This window comes from Streptopelia decaocto (assembly GCF_964273445.1).
Source record: "Streptopelia decaocto genome assembly, chromosome: 1".
Lineage (NCBI taxonomy): Eukaryota > Metazoa > Chordata > Aves > Columbiformes > Columbidae > Streptopelia > Streptopelia decaocto.
In genome coordinates, this window is record NC_138663.1 from 13,980,114 (window position 1) to 14,000,871 (window position 20,758).

General features: G+C 36.7%; 2 protein-coding genes across 4 annotated transcripts in view; one reads left to right on the plus strand and one right to left on the minus strand.

Moving 5' to 3' along the window:
- FBXL13 (F-box and leucine rich repeat protein 13) overlaps positions 1-20,758 on the minus strand; it is an 83,975-nt gene that overhangs the window by 36,484 nt on the left and 26,733 nt on the right. The window contains exons 10-12 of the mRNA XM_082063318.1: positions 10,634-10,686; positions 6,474-6,574; positions 2,937-3,063 (exon numbers count right to left, since the gene is read on the minus strand). Of these exons, the coding sequence (XP_081919444.1) occupies positions 2,937-3,063; positions 6,474-6,574; positions 10,634-10,686 (281 nt within the window). The remainder of the gene's footprint in view (positions 1-2,936; positions 3,064-6,473; positions 6,575-10,633; positions 10,687-20,758) is intronic.
- On the plus strand, positions 1,899-20,401 carry LRRC17 (leucine rich repeat containing 17). 3 transcript variants are annotated; one of them, XM_082063278.1, is made up of 5 exons: positions 1,899-2,007; positions 2,872-2,996; positions 13,682-14,553; positions 18,215-18,370; positions 19,552-20,401. In XM_082063278.1, the coding sequence occupies exons 3-5, from the start codon at positions 13,800-13,802 to the stop codon at positions 19,953-19,955; spliced, it is 1,314 nt and encodes a 437-aa protein (XP_081919404.1). In that variant the 5' UTR covers positions 1,899-2,007; positions 2,872-2,996; positions 13,682-13,799; the 3' UTR covers positions 19,956-20,401. The 3 variants fall into 3 exon arrangements, with proteins under 3 accessions (XP_081919404.1, XP_081919403.1, XP_081919405.1); XM_082063279.1 differs by lacking the exon at positions 1,899-2,007 and adding an exon at positions 7,277-7,376 and having other exon boundaries at positions 2,856-2,996; XM_082063277.1 differs by lacking the exon at positions 1,899-2,007 and having other exon boundaries at positions 2,848-2,996.

Consider the following 20,758-nt stretch of genomic DNA (forward strand, 5'->3'; position numbering starts at 1 on the left):
CGTTGTCTACAGCACAGAAGGGATTTTGAAGAAATGCTGTTCTATTATTCCAGTATTGTTAATGCACTGAGAGTGCAGAAACTTGAAAATCAGTGTTCAGGATTGAAGAAGTACTCTTGTGGGGCACAAAGGGCTATCTTGTTTTTATTCTGTGTCTGTCAAGAATGATAAAGCTATTTGTGACATCCTTTCACAAGTTGGGCACATTACATGGATGGCTTGCCTCCACATGTTATTTTTCTTCTAGTTTTCCACTGTCTCAAAAAAGCTTATATTATCATACCCCTGAATTAGCATATTTCTAAAAATATAGAATAGTGCATGTGTAACTTCTAATAAAGTGTCCTTCAGTTACACGAATTTGTACTGAGGAAATGTAAACTAGTCCTCAATAAATAATAGTTCAATAAATAAAGAATATGGCTCAGATTTTCTCCCCAAATAATGGTTCCATTTTGCTGCTTGATATATCCAGAGAAGCCAGAATTTGCCAGTAGACGCCAAAATGAGAATTCTCCCAATAAAGTCAGAGCAGGAGGAACTCAGATGGTGAAAACTGGTGAAGCCTACAGGTTTGCCAATAGCTTCTCTGACATTCCCACAAACACTGCAGGATGTCAAGAAATGAAAGGGTTACATTTATTTCTCCCAGCAGCTTGTGATGTCTCATCCAGCTGTTGTGAACGACAGCAATTGATAGACTGCTCTAACATACTAAGGGCCAGAACAGTTCCAGTCTGAAAATCAGCCATAGATGTTGGCACCAAAAAGAAACAGTCAATTTACTTGAAAATATCCATGTTTCTAATTTAACTGAATGTATCTCTCACTGAACTGTTCTGGTTCTATAACCTCAATCTGTTGGTAAATGGCATGCAATTGCTTTATACCCTTATGTCTTTTCAGTTTTATGTTTAATAGCAGAACATTTTCCACCTGTACCGTTCAGGTTCAGAAGAAGGACAAGGATATCTTATGCTTTTCAGGTAATTCTCTGGGAATATTAATGGTGAAATAGGACACTTTTTTAGCAGGACACTAGAGAATCTCTATATTTTTATGGAAATATCTTGAAACTCATTAATGAAAATATTTACCACCCATGTAATAAATATACAACCTTAATTACTGAGATTTTATGTGAAAGACCCATACATATAATTAATCCGGTATTATTACCATCTATTAATATAATAGTCAAAGGGAAGACTGCCTCGTTTTATGACAATAGACTAGAAAATGTGTGCTTAATTCCCAGTTTTTTGCCCAACTATGTTTAAACAAACTATTTAAATACCTTGGTCTTCAAGTTGCCACTCACAAAATCATTAGCATCATCACCCATTTTAGATGGGCTTTCTAAGCAGACTTTCAAATCCTACAATAGTAATGGCAATATAGGAACTAATGTAAAAAGAACTGTGATGTTAAAATAACGGAAAAAAACAGGAAACATGAAAAAACAGGAAAAAATATCCTATCGAACATATATTCTGTACTATGGAACACTTTAAATGTTTCTACGCTAGCTTCGCTATATTTTTCTAATGAATTCTGAAACATTAGCCTTACAGAAGTTTCCTTCAGTTTAGTTCATCCAATGAGGGGGGTGGGGGGAAAGGGAGGCAAAAAAAAAGAGTTCTATCTTATTAAAACGCTTTTAGCAATGGTGATGCAATTTGATGCTGGTTTTGGTTTTAACTGTTTACTCAAGTACTCAGTCATAATCATTAAGCTCTGTTCCAGAATTGGGAAACCCAAAATGGAGGAAGCTGTGGAATCCCTTTCAGAGCTCTCAAATACTCTGGTGAGCAAACCCAGTTTCCTCTGGAAAGGGGAGGATTGTGGTTTTCCCAGTTCAATGATGATCACTTTTCTCTGACTACTCCTAGACCTTGCTTTCTAGAGGCAGATCCTTACAGATCATTATTACACTTCTGAACAAGCAGGAATGTTGCTTTGGGGAAAAATAACCAATTCCTGGCATCTTGAAAAAGTAACTCAGAGGTAAGTAGTTCTTTACTTTCCTCCAGCCTCAGCCCTCATTTCAAATTTCACACTGTCACTGCACAATAGTCTCAGCCTGGTTCTCAGGAGCAAGAAACAGACACAATAAGGAGCAGTCAGAACAAGCCTGTTCCCCCATTTGCCTTCATCCTTGCTTCTGAAAAGGTTTTGTTAGATGGAAAGTTCAACTGTTGTATTCCTTAGACTCCATCTCTTCATCATTTCACGTGTACTTTGTAGAATCTTCCCAGTGTACAAAGAAATACATGTGGGATTCTTTATTAAAAGATTGGCAGACTTTTATTGCCTTACAGTTTAACATTCCATACTGCTTTTGAGATATGTTTCAAGATCCAGTATATATTTGAAAGTTTTTAAAACAGTATCAGATTGTAAAACCTTGGTTTTCTTTAGAAGCTTAGCAGAAGACTAAAATAAACCAAAATATTAACTGTTTTTAGATTGTAGTTATAAATACTACTTCAATTTATATATTAAACCAATATAAAACAGTGACAAAAGTTCACTTTTTAATTAATTTCCTTCTCAGGAAATCAAGCGTAAATTTTTTACCAGTGCAGATTGGCTTTTCTTTTTTTTGATATCTTAGTAAAAACTTCATTTCCAAAGCTCCTGATTTAAAATCCTAACTAATCATGGCACAGAATTAGTCTACAAAATGCAAGCCTTGTTCTCATTATGCAGTAAGTACTAGTTGTTTATAGATCTGACAGTTTGTTGGAAGCGATCCAAACCTATAGTGCTATTATTCCTTAGTAAAATTTAAACAGCTGTAGTCATGTAATTCAAAACCCTGGAAGCCTGCTGCAGTGCTTGCTCTACTTCAGTATACCATGAATGCAGGATGCAGTCAGTCATATAAAGGATTCTCTTCTTCACCGAATGGAAGAAAGACGTGAACTACAAACCTGAATGCAACCTGAAAGGTCCAAGTAGATGAGCTTGTGACAGCCTTTTCCAGAGCCCAGGTACAGTAAACCTTTGTCTGTGAATTTTCTGCAGTGAGCTAAACTCAGATACTGTAAATTGTGGAAGCTGCTTTGTGGGAAAAAAAAAAAAAAAAGGAGAGCAAATTATTACAAGGGTATGTTACAGAATCGAAAGAACATAGAATACCATAGTTCAAGTATTTTGAAAATTACTGTAAAGATGTTTGATATGAAATAGAATTCTCTCCTTGCTCAAGTCTGAAAGTCCCTTTCTTGTGCTGCACTTTTTCCTTTGCTCCTTGCATTGCAAATTACTGGGGGATAGCACTATAATACAACATGTTTCACCATATGAAAACAGCATAATTTTAAAGCTATCTCAGAGAATTGCAAAAGCATACTTTTTTAATTAACTGGGATTTTTCTCTGCATGCTTTGAAAGCTAACAGACTTTTCAGAACAGATTTGCTGGACTGTCTTTGCCATCTATTTTACAAGCAGTGCCTGCTGGCAATGAAAACAGAACTCTATCAAAAGACCTTAAAAGCATAAATGTGCAGTTAGAGCTTCTCAAGTCATATAATTATTTAAAAGAGTACTATTGAAGAATCTGAAAATGGAAAGGGATACAAAAGGGAATTATCCAAAAGTGAATCGTCCAATGTTAGGTTTTGATCAGTTCTTTTGGAAAACATTTCTCTATACTAAGTGTTAGTTAAAAGAAAGCAAACTGTGCAAGCGGAAAATGTTAATCAACAGCACCCTGCATAAGCAAAAATCTATACTCTGAATATACTTAACTTTCCATCTGCAGATTTGGCTTACAACATACTGAAAAACATTCATTTTAATGAACTACATTTCTAACTGGAATAAATAATAATTGCCACGAGCACCACAAATGAAAGCATACAGAAAATCCAAACCTAAAATTAGGACGTGCTGCCCTGGTAGACTTTTAGTTGTAGGAATACAGTCATGCAGTTCTGCGAGTCAGCAAAAGTAGGCATTTTGAAGAAAGATGGGAACACCCACCGAGGAGCTGACTGCTTAAGGAGTGGCATACATTTTTGGAACTGACTTTCTACTTTCAATATAGAGTGGGGAAACATGCTAACTTGAGCTAAACACACACAAAAAAGAGATAGGAAGTTGGAAAATAATGTTATTGTAAAAAAAAAAAAAAAGGCTAATGCAAAAATATTAAGAAATTAAATATAAGATTACATTTCATGAAAAACAAACAAATGAAAACCAACAAGATAGATGTGCATCAGAATCAGATATTAGAATAACAGAGCATGTGTTTATGATGCATTTTTTTTAAACGGGAACATTTAATTCATTTTAAATACAGAAATAAAAGTAGCCTTCTTTGTAGAAGTATATGACTTTTTTTGCGTTTAGTGACACATTCTACAGAAATGAGTGGGAAAAATCAAACTCAGAGAGAACACATTTCCAAACTTATCTGACAAAATAGATACTAAATTAAGAGACTGTTTTTTTTACTCTAGCAGTTCTGAGACTTTCTAAGGTACGTGTGGCTAGAAGATTGCACGAATTAAGACACAGGGAAGCCTTTCTTACTGCATTTTGAAGACTGTGATCAAAACCTTGCAGCACTGTTGAAGACACACGGATTTTCTTTACAGGTCATATGACCCATTTTTATGATCTGGGAATGTTAAAACATGCCGCCTTCTGCCATTTTCAAAGTGACAGCTTTCTTCAACCTTAAGCTTGAGCACACAGATTACTAAAAATCCTTGTTTGCTAAATTCTAAATTCTGCTAAATTCTGCAGGAATTCTGTCATTCTGGTTTTCCCATTAATTTTAGCATTAGCTCTTTCATGATCATTGTTTTAGAGCAATTTGACAAAATCAACTTCTGACATTTATTCCTGATGGACAGCATTCATGTTTACCCCATGCAACAGAGCTTTTTGGTGGGAAACTGTAGCTGCTGATCTGTGTTGTGTAATATGGAGGTTAAAATGCTTGTATGGAACAGTAGGAGAGGATCAAAGCCCACCACTTTTGAGCACATTCAGCCTACACTTCACTTGCTCCTTGTTCCAATAACAGACATCTGATATACAACAGCAAACCTCAGTGCAGTATTACGAAATGCAATACTGCCACCTCTAAGAACTTTGTATTAGTTACCTTATTACATAGGACCTGTGGTGACCTAATGCTTTTGAGATAGCATGTGAAATGTTTATTAAATTTGCCTGCTATCAAAATCTTCACAGGACAGCAACTTTTTCTACATTCCCATAATCTCAGAAACAATGAGCTTTGCTTTTTGTCCAAAATTTGTCAATAAAACCAGTGGTATCTTATAGTTTTTAAATCAGATGCATCACGTATGACTGAGAAAGTTTCTTATAAAGAGGTACAAGTTAATAGCAAAATATATTTTGTCAGTGGAGAATTTCTCCTTTTGTTTGAAACATTTTATTGCATTGAAAGCTCCACTTATTCTGGAGAATTCTTTTTTGGGTACATCCTATTTACACATCAAAATAAACCAAGGGTTCTGACTTTTGGTGGCAAAAGCATGCTCAGTTAACCAGAATAACATACGCTAAGATGACCTATAGAACAGCTGTTCCAAACTTCAACATAAATATATGGGAATGTAAGAATACTAAATATCAGCCAACATGGTGAAAACACAGATTATGACAAGAATAATATTGATTAGGAGATGAATGGTGAGATTGGAGACACTAATCAGAAAACTTTGCCAAAACAAACCTTAGTTGTATGAGGATATGGTATTACAGACTAAGCAAAACAAAAGTCAAAATACATTATGCAAATGCCAGAGGAAAACATGTTTCTGGACTCTGTGGGGCTGCTGTTGAAAGGAAGACATTAGTTTTTCTCATAGGAAAGAGAAACAATGTACAGCTATCTTCAAATCTGTATACATCGTTTTGATGGCTGCTGTCACAGACCAGAAAGCCTCTTTACATTTCTGGCAGCTTTTAATGCAGCAATTCTACCTACCAGGCAAACTTCAAGTGTCATTGAGGGAAGCATCTAAAACAGGAATGGCAGAACTTTGTAATGTAAATTCTCTGCCTTCAGATCAGTGATCTTCCAAATAAGAGTTTGGAATAACTCTCTTTTGCAGTTGTCACACAAGGCCTTGGCTCACACAATACACCTGTCCACAATGCTCTCTTGCAAAAATAGATTTTTGAGAATGTCTAACTTGCAAACTTCTTGCATCATCATAACTAACTGGACATGCCCAAGAATTTTTTGGGTAGCATGTTTTTGTAAAACTCTGTGAAATGTATAGCATAATCTGGCATATATATTTAATTATACTAAAAAGAGAAAAGAACCGCTATCTAAGTCAAATGTATGGGGCACTTTTTCCATTTTGTATATCAGGCAGAATTCTGTAAATCAGTCAAAAAGATTATTTCTACTGCACATGCCTCACAGTTTCCTGCAAGATTAAAACACACTTTTGTATTTCTGTTTAATTTTACCTTGACAATAGTCGTAGTGTTCCATTAGTAATATCTGTATATGACAGATTTAAATAGAGAAGAGCTCTGCAGCCTTCTGATATGACTCTCATTGATTCATCCTGAATAATAATTGGAAAAAAAAAAATCCAGAAGCACATTAAAATTACATTTCTATTAATTTATCTAAATTTTTTTGTGCGGACTAACAAGGGAAAAAACATGAATAAGTATCTTTAAATCATCATCATAACTTTTATACATCACAGCCATTTTCTTTGGAAGTGTCAAAGTACAATACTGAGGCACATGATGCTACTGTTACTCACTTGAAGTATGGTAATTTTAACATTCCAGTTCAAGGAAACATTATACACTACACAGTCCTACAGAACACAGGGGACTTTTCACATCACTGAAGGTTAGCACATGCTTACATATTTTGCTAAACCAAGATTCTTGATACCCTGGTATCTAAAACCTCTGGTGAATTTTCTCCATAATCTCTGGCACAATTCTCTGAACAGCAATATAATTTACAAAATTATTCCTGTTTAGTTCTACCCTTTGGATGGAACATTAGATTTGAGTAACTATAAGGCTTCCATGTTCCACCGACCTGCAAAAGTGGTACTACCTAAATTGTTTTACATATCATTCCAACAGGATATAATGGGAAGAAATCTCATAGTATGAAGAAATTTTCATGATACATGTCTACATAATAGAAAGGCAAAAACTCCGCATTTATACATGGAAATGTAATAGCTGAGTTTGCATCTTTTGCCACGTTGTGTTCACATTTTCACTATTTCGGTTATCAGGCAAAAGGACCATCAAGATAGCTGAAAATTCAATACCAATCAACTTAGAGGATAGTTTGTGCTTTTGAACTGTATTCCTGCAACAAAAGATTTGAGAGAGGTAATATCAGTAAAAAGAGGTATATTGACAAAGGTAACCATAACCTGAAGCAAACTGAAGGCACAGGGAGAGGTGAGAAAGCACTGGGGGGACAGCATGATGGGGAAAACTCTGAAACCTTCCCTGTGAAAGAAGCAGAACCAGAGGTCCATTCCAAGTGTCTGAACACAAACACTTGTAGCACGGGAATCAATCAGTAGGGATCAAAGTCCACACACAGGTGCAGAGCTATGATTTCATTTGGATTACAGAGACGCAAAGGGGTAGCACACATAACTGGAGGGCTGCAAGGAATGGTTACAGAATATTTAGGGATGACAGCCCAGGAAGGTGAGGACAGGTTGTACTCTATGCAAAGTTATTCCTAAATGCATGGAGCTTTGCATTGGAATCGGTGACAGGTCAGTCAAGAGCTTATTTGTAAGGACTAGAGGCTCGACCTAGGAGAATTACATTGTGGTAGGTATCTGCTGCACACTGGTTGATCAAGAAAAGAAGGCAAATGAAACCTTTAATGGACAGCTGAAGAACATGTTACAATTGCTTATCCTGGTTACTCATGAGAGACTTTAACCACTCTGATATCTGCTGGAAGAACAATATGGCTGGGCACAAACAATCCAGGAGACTTCTAGAGTGTGTTGAAGACAATTTCTTGATCCAGGTGACTGACAAGTGGTCTACACCACATGTTCTTCTGGACTTGTTTCACAAACAAGGAAAAGATGTTCAAGGACGTTAAGAACTAGCGTGGCTTTGGTTACTGCAATCATGTAAATGAGTAGTTTAAAATCCTGAGAGAAGAAAACTGAACAAATTGTAGAAGCAGAAGCCTGAACTTGAAAGCAGATTCTGGCTTGTTTAGGGATCTGCTTAACAGGATCTTATGGCAGACAGCCCTGGAGGGCAAAGGAGCCCAGGAGAGCGGTTGATCTTCAAGGCCAAGGTACCCAGTGATTTTTGGCTTGGTTTTTACTGCTAAGGCTTGTGTTAAGGCTTCCCAGGTGCCGCCCAGAAGCCTACTAGCAGAGGCTGTGGGAGTGAAGCAATAACCGTGGCAGAAAAAGACAATATCAGGGAGCACCTGAGGAAATGGCACGAGGCAGGACGCATCCAAGAGTACTAAGAAAGCTGTCACTGAGAGGCCTCACTCATTATTTTTGAAAGGTCATGGAAATCAGAGGAAATTCCTGATGACTGGAAGATAGGAAATGTCACATCCATCTTCAAGAAATGGAAAGAGGATGTAGGAAACTGCAGGGCAGTCAGTCTCACCTGAGTCCATAGGAAGGTTATGTAGCAAATCCTCCTTGAAGCACTGTGCAAGCACATGAAGGATGAAAAAGTGACAGAAAACAGCCATCTTGGATTTACCAAGGGCAAAGCATTCCTCACTAAGGCGATAGTTTTCTCTGATGAAATTACTGGATCTATAGATAAGGTGATAAAAGCGGCTGCTGTGTATCTTGACTTAGCAAGGCCTTCAACACAGGCCACAGTATTCTTCGTAGTTAAATTAGTACAATAAAGGCTTTATAAGCAGGCTTCAAGGTGAGTGAAAATTGCCCGGTCTGCCAGGCCTAAGGGATGTCACCACTGGTGATAAGTCCCATTGATGGCCTGTGGCAGCTGGCATCCCTCAGGGGTCAATAGGGGGGCAGTACTGTTAAATGTCTTTATAAATGGTTTGGATGATAGAAATAGAGTACATTCTCAGCAAACTGACAAATTACTCCAAACTGGGGTGAGTGTCAGTACACTTGTGGCTAGAACTCCTACTCAGAGAGATTTCATCTGGAAAAAAGGGCTGACAGAAACCTCATGAAGTTCAGCAAATGCAAATTTCTGTATCTGGATTGGAATAATCCCATGCAACTATACAGACATGGGACAGAAAGCAGCTGTCAAACACTCTGACCTCAGAGTCCTGGTGAATAACAATTCCAATGTGTGCCCTTCTGGAAAAGGTGGCCAACTGCATCCTAGGCTGTATTGGCAAGAGCGTCATCGGCGAGTCCCTGCTGCCCCCTGAACCAGACCCCGGCATTGCCCAGGAATGTGCTTGCTGGTGTGACCAAATGTGTATTATGTCAGAGAGCTTGCTACCAACCCAACAGAAGGGATGGTTATGAAACCGTGTTTCAGTCTGGCAATTTGGCAAGCCCTGGCCCTCTTTAACTTAGTGCCTTCATACAAGAACCTACAATCAACATGATCCTTGAGAAGCATACAGCCTGTAAATATTATGCTGTGCTTATAAAATCATAGAGTATGTATTATGTTACGTAGCAAGGTGGACAGAGGTGAAGATATACATAAAGCAGAACCAAACCAGGGTATTTTAAATTAGGGCCTAATGACTCTTCTGCAGCTCTTGCCTTTCTAACTCAATCATCATAGGCCATTTTTGTATGAAGTTCATAAGCTGCAGTTCATCCCTAGTAATTTTTAAAACTTTCAAATACTGGCGTGCTTCTGGGCTAGACCCTTGGATGTACACTTCAAAGACAACTAAACTATACCAAATTATTTGTTTATATACTTAACACTATAAATAGCCTATAAAGGGATGTATGCGTTATACAAATCTATTAAGAACTACAATTTCTATAAAAATACATATTTATTTTATTCTTAGATTGATTTTATTATTAGAAAAAATTGCACACAGTTTTGTTTCTGAGAAATTCTTAGTTAAGATAGAGTCAAACATCGTTTTTTCCATCAAAGAGCGATAAAAAGCACTACTTAGAGTTAATGGAAGCAAGAGAAAACTGTAAATGTGGAAGAAAAAAGAATGGACAAATACATAATTGTGATTGCATACTTAGACACCTATCAAATAAAGGCTCTCACAAATGTCTAGAGATTTAGTGAGGCACTTTTAGAGCCCAAGTGTACTACTGAATGAAGGAATAAAGGAGCTTGGAAACAATACAGGATTAAAATGTACTGTTGTTGAAAATTCCAAACTCAAAATAACAGAAAAAACCTTCCCCCAAACTGATGCAGTTTTGAAGCCTATTTATGAAAATTAATTTAGATTTAACATATCATTTTGCCCTGGCACTGTAGAAAAAAAATGAGAACTATGCTGAGTATCTCTGAATCCTACTAAACTCCATTTTCAAAGTACCTAAGAGCAGAAGACTTTAGTTTTTATCAGGAAGATTTGTGTACCCAAATAATCACAACACTTTAGAAAAACCTTTCTTCTCAGCATGTTAGAGTTCATGGAAAAAGTCTGTAGTACTTACATTTAATCCCTGGCATTCAGAGAGATTTAACTCTTGCAAATTCCTACATTCACCTAAAAATAATAATTAAAAAGAAAAATTCGTATTAAAGGTGAACAGTTCAAATTCTCAGTGTACTACACAAACGTAAGAATTCCTATTACAGAATCAGTCCATCTAGGCCGATATCCTCCCTGAAACCAAGGACACAGCAGTTTACTGAGAAGAAAGCACAAAAAACCAAAAGTAGAATACAAAGTTGGAGCAAGCTGTGCTGAGGAAATGTCTCTTATACTCTGTCAGCTAATGGCTGGTTTAGGAACCAGTGGTTTTCAGTCCTGTGTTACCAAAGGATGAGAAAGCTACCCAATTAAGCAATTCGGTGGTAGGAAATGCCAGAATTAAGTTTTCCACACACGTTTATCTGTCCCTTCCACCCATACGTTATGACACCAGTACCTGATTATAGACATGAATTTTTTTTTTCCTCTGAAAGTAGAGGTGCAGCAATGGGACCAGTTGTAGGAAAAGCCCTGCTTATCTTCTGCAGGTAGGGAATTTCAGAGGATTTAGCTGCCTGAGACAGCCTCTTCTGTGTGCATACAAACTATTGTTTTTAGAAACTCCTATTTTGCAGAGATTGTTGCAATCCTAACAAAATATTGAAAGATGTCTGACACTAGGAACAACACTTACACATCCCTTCGGCCACTCTTCTGCCAAATTTTGAGTCTATCCTTCGAGGTAAAGATGCAAAAACTTCTATTAAACATAACAGTACTTTTTGCCTTACTCTTCAAAAAGAACTGGTCTGTCTAAGCCAAAATGAAAAAAATTGACCTGATAAAGATACCTAATATAGAAAACGCAGTATGAAAGGTTTATAGAGTTCAAAAAAAATATTTTAAAAATCTTTAAAAACATGATAAGCCAAATATGTGTTTTCAGTTGCAAACAAGCATTAGTGCAATAGATCTCTATATTGTTTTCTATGGGGACTGTGACTGCACTGATATCCTGTAACACTGTCTAACTCAGTGCATTTTTGAAGAGTAGAATAATACTGAGAGGGACTGCACAACTCAAAATAACCTAACCAATTAAAATCATCCTTAAGGCTGCTAAGCCACAGAAATGACATACCTCTTATAGGTTTTTTGCCCTAGCACTAAATGAGACACAGTTATAATTTTACATGTGAACCTGAAAGCAGCTGCTCATTTTGGTATTATAACTGAGTATGATTTAGTTAGCAGATTGAATGTAATATTAGTAAAAAATTCCAGTTCAGACCCAGGAGGTGGAAAGGAAGACGAAAGAATATTGTCATAATTACTTATTACCTTTCCTCCCCCAACTTCTTTTTCTGTTTCCAAGCTCTCCTGAATAGAATGAGCTCTCACATTACCAGAACAGTGAACAGTTCAAAACAACACAGTGGATCTCAGTTATGATTCCAGTTATTAAAACACATCATCAGTTTACACTGACTGGCATATAGCTGCCAAAATGTATCAAATAAAATTTCATTTTTCACATAAGGGATAATGCCATCAATGCAAATACTCATTCACACTGTGAACTAACAGAATCTGAATGCAGACAGACAACTGGCAACTAGGAACAAAATGGAGAAACCAATCCATGTGTTTTCAAAGGTCATATTAACAACTGGCCACATGGATTAGAGATGCAGCAGCGTGGACTGGTCCAGCTGTCTAATGAGTGAGAACTGCATGAATACAGAGAACATCCTACAGTTGAGATGTGGTTTAAACTGATCTACCAATTTGTTTAAAAATAAAAAATGTATTTGCTTTCAAAAGTATTTTACCTGATCTTAGCTGATTAATTGCACTTCCTTTCCTCCAGATAAAAACCATTTTGAGCCCCAAACAACGGTGTTTTAGAAACAGAACATCTGTGCAATGATATGCACTCAAGATTGGGATTCAATACCTTCCCAGTTGCTAAGGTCAAAAAGGACTGAGCATAATGCAAACATATCCACAGTCACAGTGCAAAAAAGTCACTAAGTAGTTAAGCCAAACAGTGAAGAACTGAAAAAAAAGTTTCAGAAGGAATTTTACTGACTAGCAAAAGTAGGAAATTTGTGAGACTGAAAAAAGTTAGAAAATAAAAAAAACTAATGGGTTAAAATGTTTTTAAGGAAACACAACCTTGTGGCCAAATTTCACTGAAAATGGAGGAACATGGCAGTGCACAGTAGTGTTTCAGGAGGGATCATAGGCCAAAATATTACTAAAAATACGGAGGCAATTTTGGACACGGTTGCAGGGACCAGTCCTTCTCTTCCCCAGTAATAATTCCTAATGAACATGTTTGGCTTTCTTGGAAAGGCAAAAGCTCCTGGCTCACCCCTCTGTACTCTCCGTCTTCCAGTGGGCAGACATGGCAGTGGTTTGAAGCAGGTCCCAGCCAGGACCTGCAGGTTCTCTTAGGACTCTGCCTGTGCCCAGGTAACATACAGTGTCAGGGGCTCTTGCAAGAGTATTTTTGGGTCCTGCTCAGAGCAGTCCAGCCAACTTTGCCCACCTGACATGGGCCGTGAGAGACACTTGGCAGTAGCATGGCTTGTTATGATAAACTGGGGCTCAACCTGAAAACAAGTCCACACTTGAGCGCTGTCTAAATTGGGTGTTTGATAGGTACTGGATGCCTTTCCCTGGTCTGGCTCTGGATGTGTTCCAGTGGGTCACCACCCAAAAAGCTGGAAAATATCAACTTCAAGCTCATCTTCTGAGCTTAACTTAAATACAAAGAAGATTCAGCCTGATGTCATTTTCCTGAATACATGAGAACCTTCTAACAAAGATCAGTTACAGATTGGCCCATATAGTTTCCTGTGTTTATTCAGAATGAATGACAGCAGACCAGAGACAGTAAAAACAACAAAAAAAGAGACAGGACATTAAATCTTCAAAGTATTTGTGAAGTTCCAAGTTGTGCGATGATTGAGTACTTGACTGAATCCTGCATATTACGTACAAGCCTCCATGAAAACGCCTGTTTCATCTGTTCTAATGTTTGACTTTTCTTCCAACACAGGGATCCCACACACGCCAGCTGTGCTGCCTCAGATCTGTACAACATTGATTAAGACCATCCAGAAATTTCAACTGTTCCAGCTGCCACAGAAAACCACTGGGGCCAGCTGAATGTCAGGATGCAAGTAGTTACTATTATACTACTACTACTTCTTTGTAAAGCGTCAGACTGTAGGAAGACAAGGAACAGGAGTTTGAGAAACAATGAAAGGGAAAACATCTTAAGGAAAGCATCTAGCACTGTTAAGCGCAATGCCCGAGGTCTAGCATGTGATATATACACTTATCTTCATGAGAAATATATAGATTGTCAGGAAAGAAAGTTGATTTTTGTGGCACCTGATTGGCCAGAGGATTTAAAACACATGCTGCTAGCAAGAAACAGGATTCGTAAATTGAAGAATAATATGTTTTCCAGGTATAAAGCACTGAAAAGTCTGGATTTACAGCAGAATGAAATATCAAAAATTGAGAGTGAGGCTTTTTTTGGTTTGAATAAACTTACCACACTCTTACTTCAGCATAACCAAATTAAGAGTTTATCCGAGGAGATTTTTATTTATACTCCCAGTCTAAACTACCTACGTCTTTATGATAATCCCTGGCATTGCAACTGTGAACTAGAAACTCTTGTTGCAATGCTACAGGTTCCAACTAACAGGAATTTGGGAAATTATGCCAAGTGTGTGCACCCAATAGAACTGAAAAACCAAAAGCTAAAGCAGATAAAAACTGAACAGCTATGTAGTGAAGAGGACAGGCAGGACCCCCAAAACATAAAACAGAAGCCTGAAGCTGTCAAACCAGAATTTGATTCCTCTTTGTGCCACATGTATGTGTTTCCTGTACCAACTCTGAACTGCAAAAGAAAAGGTTTGTATCTGTCCTTATAACTGAAATACTTTAATATTCTTGCTCTCTTACTGCATTTATTCACATATTATTTAAAGCAAATTAATTTAGCACTAGTACTCACTCTACCAACTTTAACCGCTGTTTTTCTCTCCTAACTGCAAGCAACAAGTAGGAATTCTTTCTGCATTTTACCTCTACTCTGCAGCCCCAATTCCACAGATATTCTTTAGTGGTCTAGTAGAAAATATGCAAGAGAAATCAACAGGAATAAAATTAAGCACATACATAAGTTACTGAAGGACCAGCATCTCACTAGTCTGATTTTACAACTATAAACATACAGTCACATTACAGCAGTGCTGAAATTGTTGTACTGATAGAGAAAAGCACAGGTTGTCTTTTCTTCTTTCCAGTGTACAAACACAAAGACAGCAACAACTTTGTGAAGCAGGACTGGGGCAGCCAGCTGTGCTTGCAATGCCCAAAGGAACCTGATTGCAAAGGAGAGGAGCCATTGCCTCCTCACATTTTCTGTGCAAGATTTCTTCTACTAAAGGAAGAAATCATGTGCTTTTGTTCATAAAGAAACGCCTCCTCTCTTCGCTCTTCTTCCCAGCACCCAGCAAACATTTTGAAGGGCCTTCAAGAAATGTTTTTTAGACACTTGGATCCGTTCCATTCCTAAATCCTTCTCAGGCTCCTAAAAGCCACAGTTAAGCCTTAAGGGTAAACGAGCTGGGGCACAAATCAACACAAAAGTGCACATTAATTCATGCTTTATATTTCCCATATTTTATCCCATAGTGAAACAAAACCAATAACAAAACAATTCAGAAGGGAGTCATTCTTTAACATTACAAATCTGAACTAAAAAGCATCACAAGAACTAGCCAAAATTGCAAGCATTTTTTCCCTGACTTTTGCAAAGCCCAGCCTGCAGCACCCAATCACTGCAGCGTGTTTTGCCCACTTGTATCTTGCAATGTGTTTGCTAAATTTTTGTTTGCTTTAATAGTGACTTAAATTTATGTAACAACTCTGCATGCCCTTATTCTTGGACCTTAGACCAGAGATATGCTCAGTATAAGGAGACAATACCTAAATATAAAGAATTATCTATTTCAGTATTTGATTACATGGTTTATCTACTATGTATGTCATAAAAAATGGTCCACATTTTAACTTTTTTCCACCCTGTTAAATTGCTTTCTTCTTCTATGGCTCACTTTTCTCTTTGTTTTACCGTGCAACTACTACCTCTCTTTTGTTAAAGATTTATGCTTTTTTACTGGCTAACTTTAATTTCTGAATATTCAGCTACCTTACCTTTCCTTGTAGATAGGATCTTAATTATTAGATTACAGATTACAATCCTAATTATCCTTTATAGGATCTTAATTATATCATTACCTATGTCTCCAGTAAACTGTGCCATTGAAATAAAACAGGCATATATTATAATCTTAATATATAAAAAGACTGACTTTCCAGCTCTCCCCGTTTAGTGGCATCAAAGAGATGAGCCGAATACATGAATCCAGGCAAAAAATTTTAGCAACAAACATGTTACTTTTTCTTTAAGTTCACAGAGACATTCAATGTGGTCTGCTCTTCATGGGAGTTTCACAGGCTTTTAAAGTCTTTAAAAAATATTTACTGTCTTTAGTACTAATAATGAAGGAATAGTTACTTCAGCCCCTACGTGAGTGTACTAGAGGGTGCAGGGACTCCATCCTTCAGGTCAAGAACTAAGTTTATCAGTCCAGGACTTCCTGAATGCCGAACATGGACACATAGAGTACATTCAATATTTTTGGGGAAGTATCAGATCTACTGTGCATATGTTTGACAGCTGGATGCAGATATCCCACGGACATTTGGGATTTCTGAACATATGGTAATGTTTGATGAAAGCATTGTACTTACTATCTTTGCATATAATTACTGTGCAGCAGATGTAAGATTTTATTGGAATTTTCATCAGAAATATGAGTATACTGCACCCAAAAACCTGGGAAAACACAAAAATTTCTCTAAATCCACACGGACAAGATTTCAGAGTAGTGAAAAAGGTACATCGGTTTCCAAACCAGTAAGATGACACGAAAAGCTGCAATCCATTATTCCTTTACAATGGAGGGGATGGAGTGACAAGCAGTGTACCAGTACTATATATATCTCTAAGGAGATACAACAACAGGTCAGCAGCTTACAATTAATGCTAGAAAGCTCATGAAAGAAACATCTTAAAAATACATATAATCATGTATATGTTCTCCTTTTTGAAGAACTACTTATTCATATCTCATCAGACCAGTGATACCCCCAATCTTTCAGCATTTCAGAATGAAAGTATCCTATATCCTTGATTCTTTTTTACTAAAAAAAGCAACAAAACTTGGATGCAACAGCATCTTCTGTTTACTTTCCTGCAAAAGAATTTGAATTTGCAACAGCAGTTGAAAAAATCTGCTTTCTAGTACTGCCAAACTCTCTGAGTCTCTGCATTCAAGCATTATTTGCATTCATTTGGTGATAAATAGGCCTTGAAACTTTGACATCTGCACAAGCAGGAAGCGCTCCAATCAGAGCAGGATGGAGTAGTTATAATATTTATGTATTTATAATATCAAACTTCTGCTCAAAATCAGATATAAGGCAGAAAGATTCTGGTATGTTCCTTCAGTCTTGATATCTGATGCATTAGACATCTTCAGAACTCAGAAGTCCACTGACAACACAAATCTCAGCATAAATCCAGAAACTACTTGCTTTCATTCAAAGATGGTCAAATACGAGATACTGCCCATTTTCTTGTAATAACAGCCCAGGATTAGAACACTCATTGAATAAACATAATCCTGGAGTTCGGGTTTATTAACACTGTTCTGAGAGGACTCAAACCACAGTTTGCACTTCTCAAGGATGTGGACTGGAAGCTCTTCTTTCTAACTCCTTCACAAGGAACACTGTGAGGAGACACACACAGACAACTGAGAAGGGCTTGGCTGCTTTGGTAAAGCCAATGATACAAGTAGGATAGACAACCAGAAAGACAGAAAGACACTATGCTGCCTGGACATATAATAACTGTAACTATCATAACAAATATAAAGACTTACATATTTCTAAACCACTACAGAACTACAGTTATAACTATAAATTTATTACTATAAATGCTACAAAACCTAACATTTTTATTGCTGATAAAATTGATAACATTATACCTTTTGGCAACACAAAACAAAGAATGTAACACAGCACACTATAATTTCATACTAATGAACATTTTTTAATATAGCTACTCTGTTTTTTTCTTTAAATTATTGAACCCTTCACACATACTTTTTATTAGTATAGTATCTTCACTACCTACCCTATCCCTATGTGAATGAATAGCACAGTTCTATTAAAATAAAAATATAAACCACAGAAAGAGGCTTTACTATAAGCAGTAATGAAGAGAGCAATTTTCACATTAAGTGTAAAGATACAAGTGAACAAAGAAATGAAATTCAAAGGTTGAAAATATATGTTGACACTAGTAGTAGGGATAAAAGTGAAAGAAAACAAGAACCAATGCTAAACTGACAGAACTCTGTGTGGTGTGCAACTGTAATACCTAAGCAGTTAGAATAATCAAAAACTGACACAAGTTTTGTCTTTTTTATTTTTCAAGATTTAAAGAAAGTTCCGGGTAACATACCTCCAGATATAGTTAAACTTGATTTGTCCAGCAACAAAATCAGACAACTACGAGCCAAAGAGTTTGAAGATGTCAGTGAACTGAAGACATTAAACCTAAACAGTAATGGAATAGCTTACATTGATCCTGGTAAGAATAACTTTAAATACCCATTAAAAAGTTATTTGTGTTTTATTAATTATAAAGTTTGATGATGTTTCTATCAGATACAAATGTGAGGGAAAATGGATTTAGAGATCTAGAAGTTGGTGCAAATTTTACCTTTTGTACCACTCAACTCATAAAGGTTTGCACTGAAATATATTCATCATGAAGTCAACTAAGACTCTTCTCAGCTTCCCTTTCCTAATGCTAAACCCATCAAGTGCATAAATTTGATTCCGCAGACTGAATGCTAATCATTTCCTAAAATGCTAAATAGCTTAGTGATTTTTTAAAATATCCTTGCCAAATCTAAGAAAAACTTGTTATATAATGAGGCTGCTTGTAAATTATATTGGACAATAAAGTAACAGACAAACAAAAAGGATTTAAAACTCTTTTGGCTTAAAAATCTCTTTACATAATTGCTCTTAAGTTATATACTACTAGCACTTAAGTGGCCTTATTGGCAATTCGCTTAATGCCTATGTGTTTTTGGAAGAAGACACAAGGAGAGAGATAAGTATGAAGCAAAAAGACCCTTCTCTAGTAGCATTTTGGAAGCTAAACAGCAGTAGAAAGTGGTAATATCAATAAAATGGTACTTATGAGGTTTAAAATTACACAGTCAATGTATTTAAATTAAGACTTTTGCCATTAAATGCAACAGTATACTTGCAAAAAGTACGAACTCTTCTCTGAAATGTGACTCAGAAGCATTATTATGAAGCTCCTTGTTTATTATCTTCCATATCTTAAAATATTAATTTAAAGGTTCTATACACACACGCGCAAATACATACATACAAAAGCTATGAGCCCTACACATTGCCTAATACATAATGAATTTCCATATTTCTACTTCTGTATCACGGCAATAACAGCAAACTTCACCTTCACTCTCCCTGTTCTAACTCGTGCATGCTCATTAAGCGTTTTATAACTTTACCAGAAGTACAAGTCCCCTAATGTCGATATATTTATACCAATAGGTCACTGCTCAAGGCACAAGCCATATTTTAAAATTGAGTGCTTCAAAAGCCTTTTTTGTAGCTGAAAAAAACCCTAATAAATGTATAATTATGAAAATGTTTTTCCTCTTGCAGATATGCATGTTTTTTTCAAGCTTATTCTGATAAGGTACCAATAACTATTTTTCTGTTGACTAGCTGCTTTCTCAGGCCTCAATAACTTAGAGGAGCTGGATCTATCAAACAACAGCTTGCAGAATTTTGAATATGGAGTACTGGAAGATCTATACTTTCTGAAAATACTGTGGCTGAGAGAGAATCCTTGGAGATGTGATTACAACATTCATTATCTTTTCTACTGGCTGAAGCATCACTACGATGTTCACTACAATGGCCTAGAATGCAAAATGCCTGAGGAATACAAAGGATGGTCTGTTGGAAAATACGTTCGGAGTTACTACGAGGAGTGTCCAAAAGACAAGCTGCCCATTTATCCAGAAACTTTTGATCTGGACAAAGATGATGAGGAATGGGAACGACACAAAGAACAATCAGTTCAAACAGTAAAGAAGCATGGTGTTATTGTCACTGTGATAGGCTAATAAAGGATTTTTTTTTTTATTATTACATTCAAATATTTGATACTCTGACTAAGGAAAACAGTTGTTTACACTCTTTTGTTAATTATACTGATTGTTTGTAGGACTATCTGCCTACAAAGATTTCTGTTTATTGCAGTTAATAATTACAAAATGGCATTAGTTATACAGCATCCTTCATCAACTAATTGTTTCTGACAGTTTATTCTGGACATTCTTGTGAAATATTTTGGCAAATATTTGAAACTATACACTAGGAATTGAAGACACAAATGTACATTATGTGGTGGGGAGGAGCTGTCTTATGTATGAACACAGTTTATGTGTTGACATGTCATTTGCTGCAGGATTATGACCAAGACACATTTTTCTTGAGTGTATTGACAGTTCTTTGTATCTATCGGTTTCCTGAAATATTCCCAGAAAACATTTCTAAGATTTTTCTACCAGCTTCCTGTTGTTTTGTTGTATACAAAAAAAAAAAAAAAAATCAAACTGAATACCAACCTCAGTACAGTGCTAGAAAAACAGGAATGGCAATTGTTAGAGTAATTAGGATTCAGACCTAGAAGTTGGGTTCACACTTGCTGATTTACTAGTGTTACTGCTCAATCTTGAGTGACTCAGGCTCTGCCCGCTCTGTACCTGAACTGCCTGAAACCATCAGCAGCCAAGACATGGTTGGTTCCCAAGGTCCAGCAGAGCTGAGGTCTTTCTAGGAAGCATTTTAGGTTGCCCTGTCAGTTTGACACAGATGACACGACATCACTTGTAGGTGAAGAGGACATGTGAAGGCTGCTGGGGTC

Excerpts from the sequence above, each read along its gene's own strand:
- LRRC17 (XM_082063278.1), top strand. The coding sequence starts at position 13,800 with ATGCAAGTAGTTACTATTATACTACTACTACTTCTTTGTAAAGCGTCA. Across the intron at positions 14,554-18,214 it reads TCTGAACTGCAAAAGAAAAG|ATTTAAAGAAAGTTCCGGGT; the intron begins GTTTGTATCTGT and ends TTATTTTTCAAG. Across the intron at positions 18,371-19,551 it reads AATAGCTTACATTGATCCTG|CTGCTTTCTCAGGCCTCAAT; the intron begins GTAAGAATAACT and ends TCTGTTGACTAG.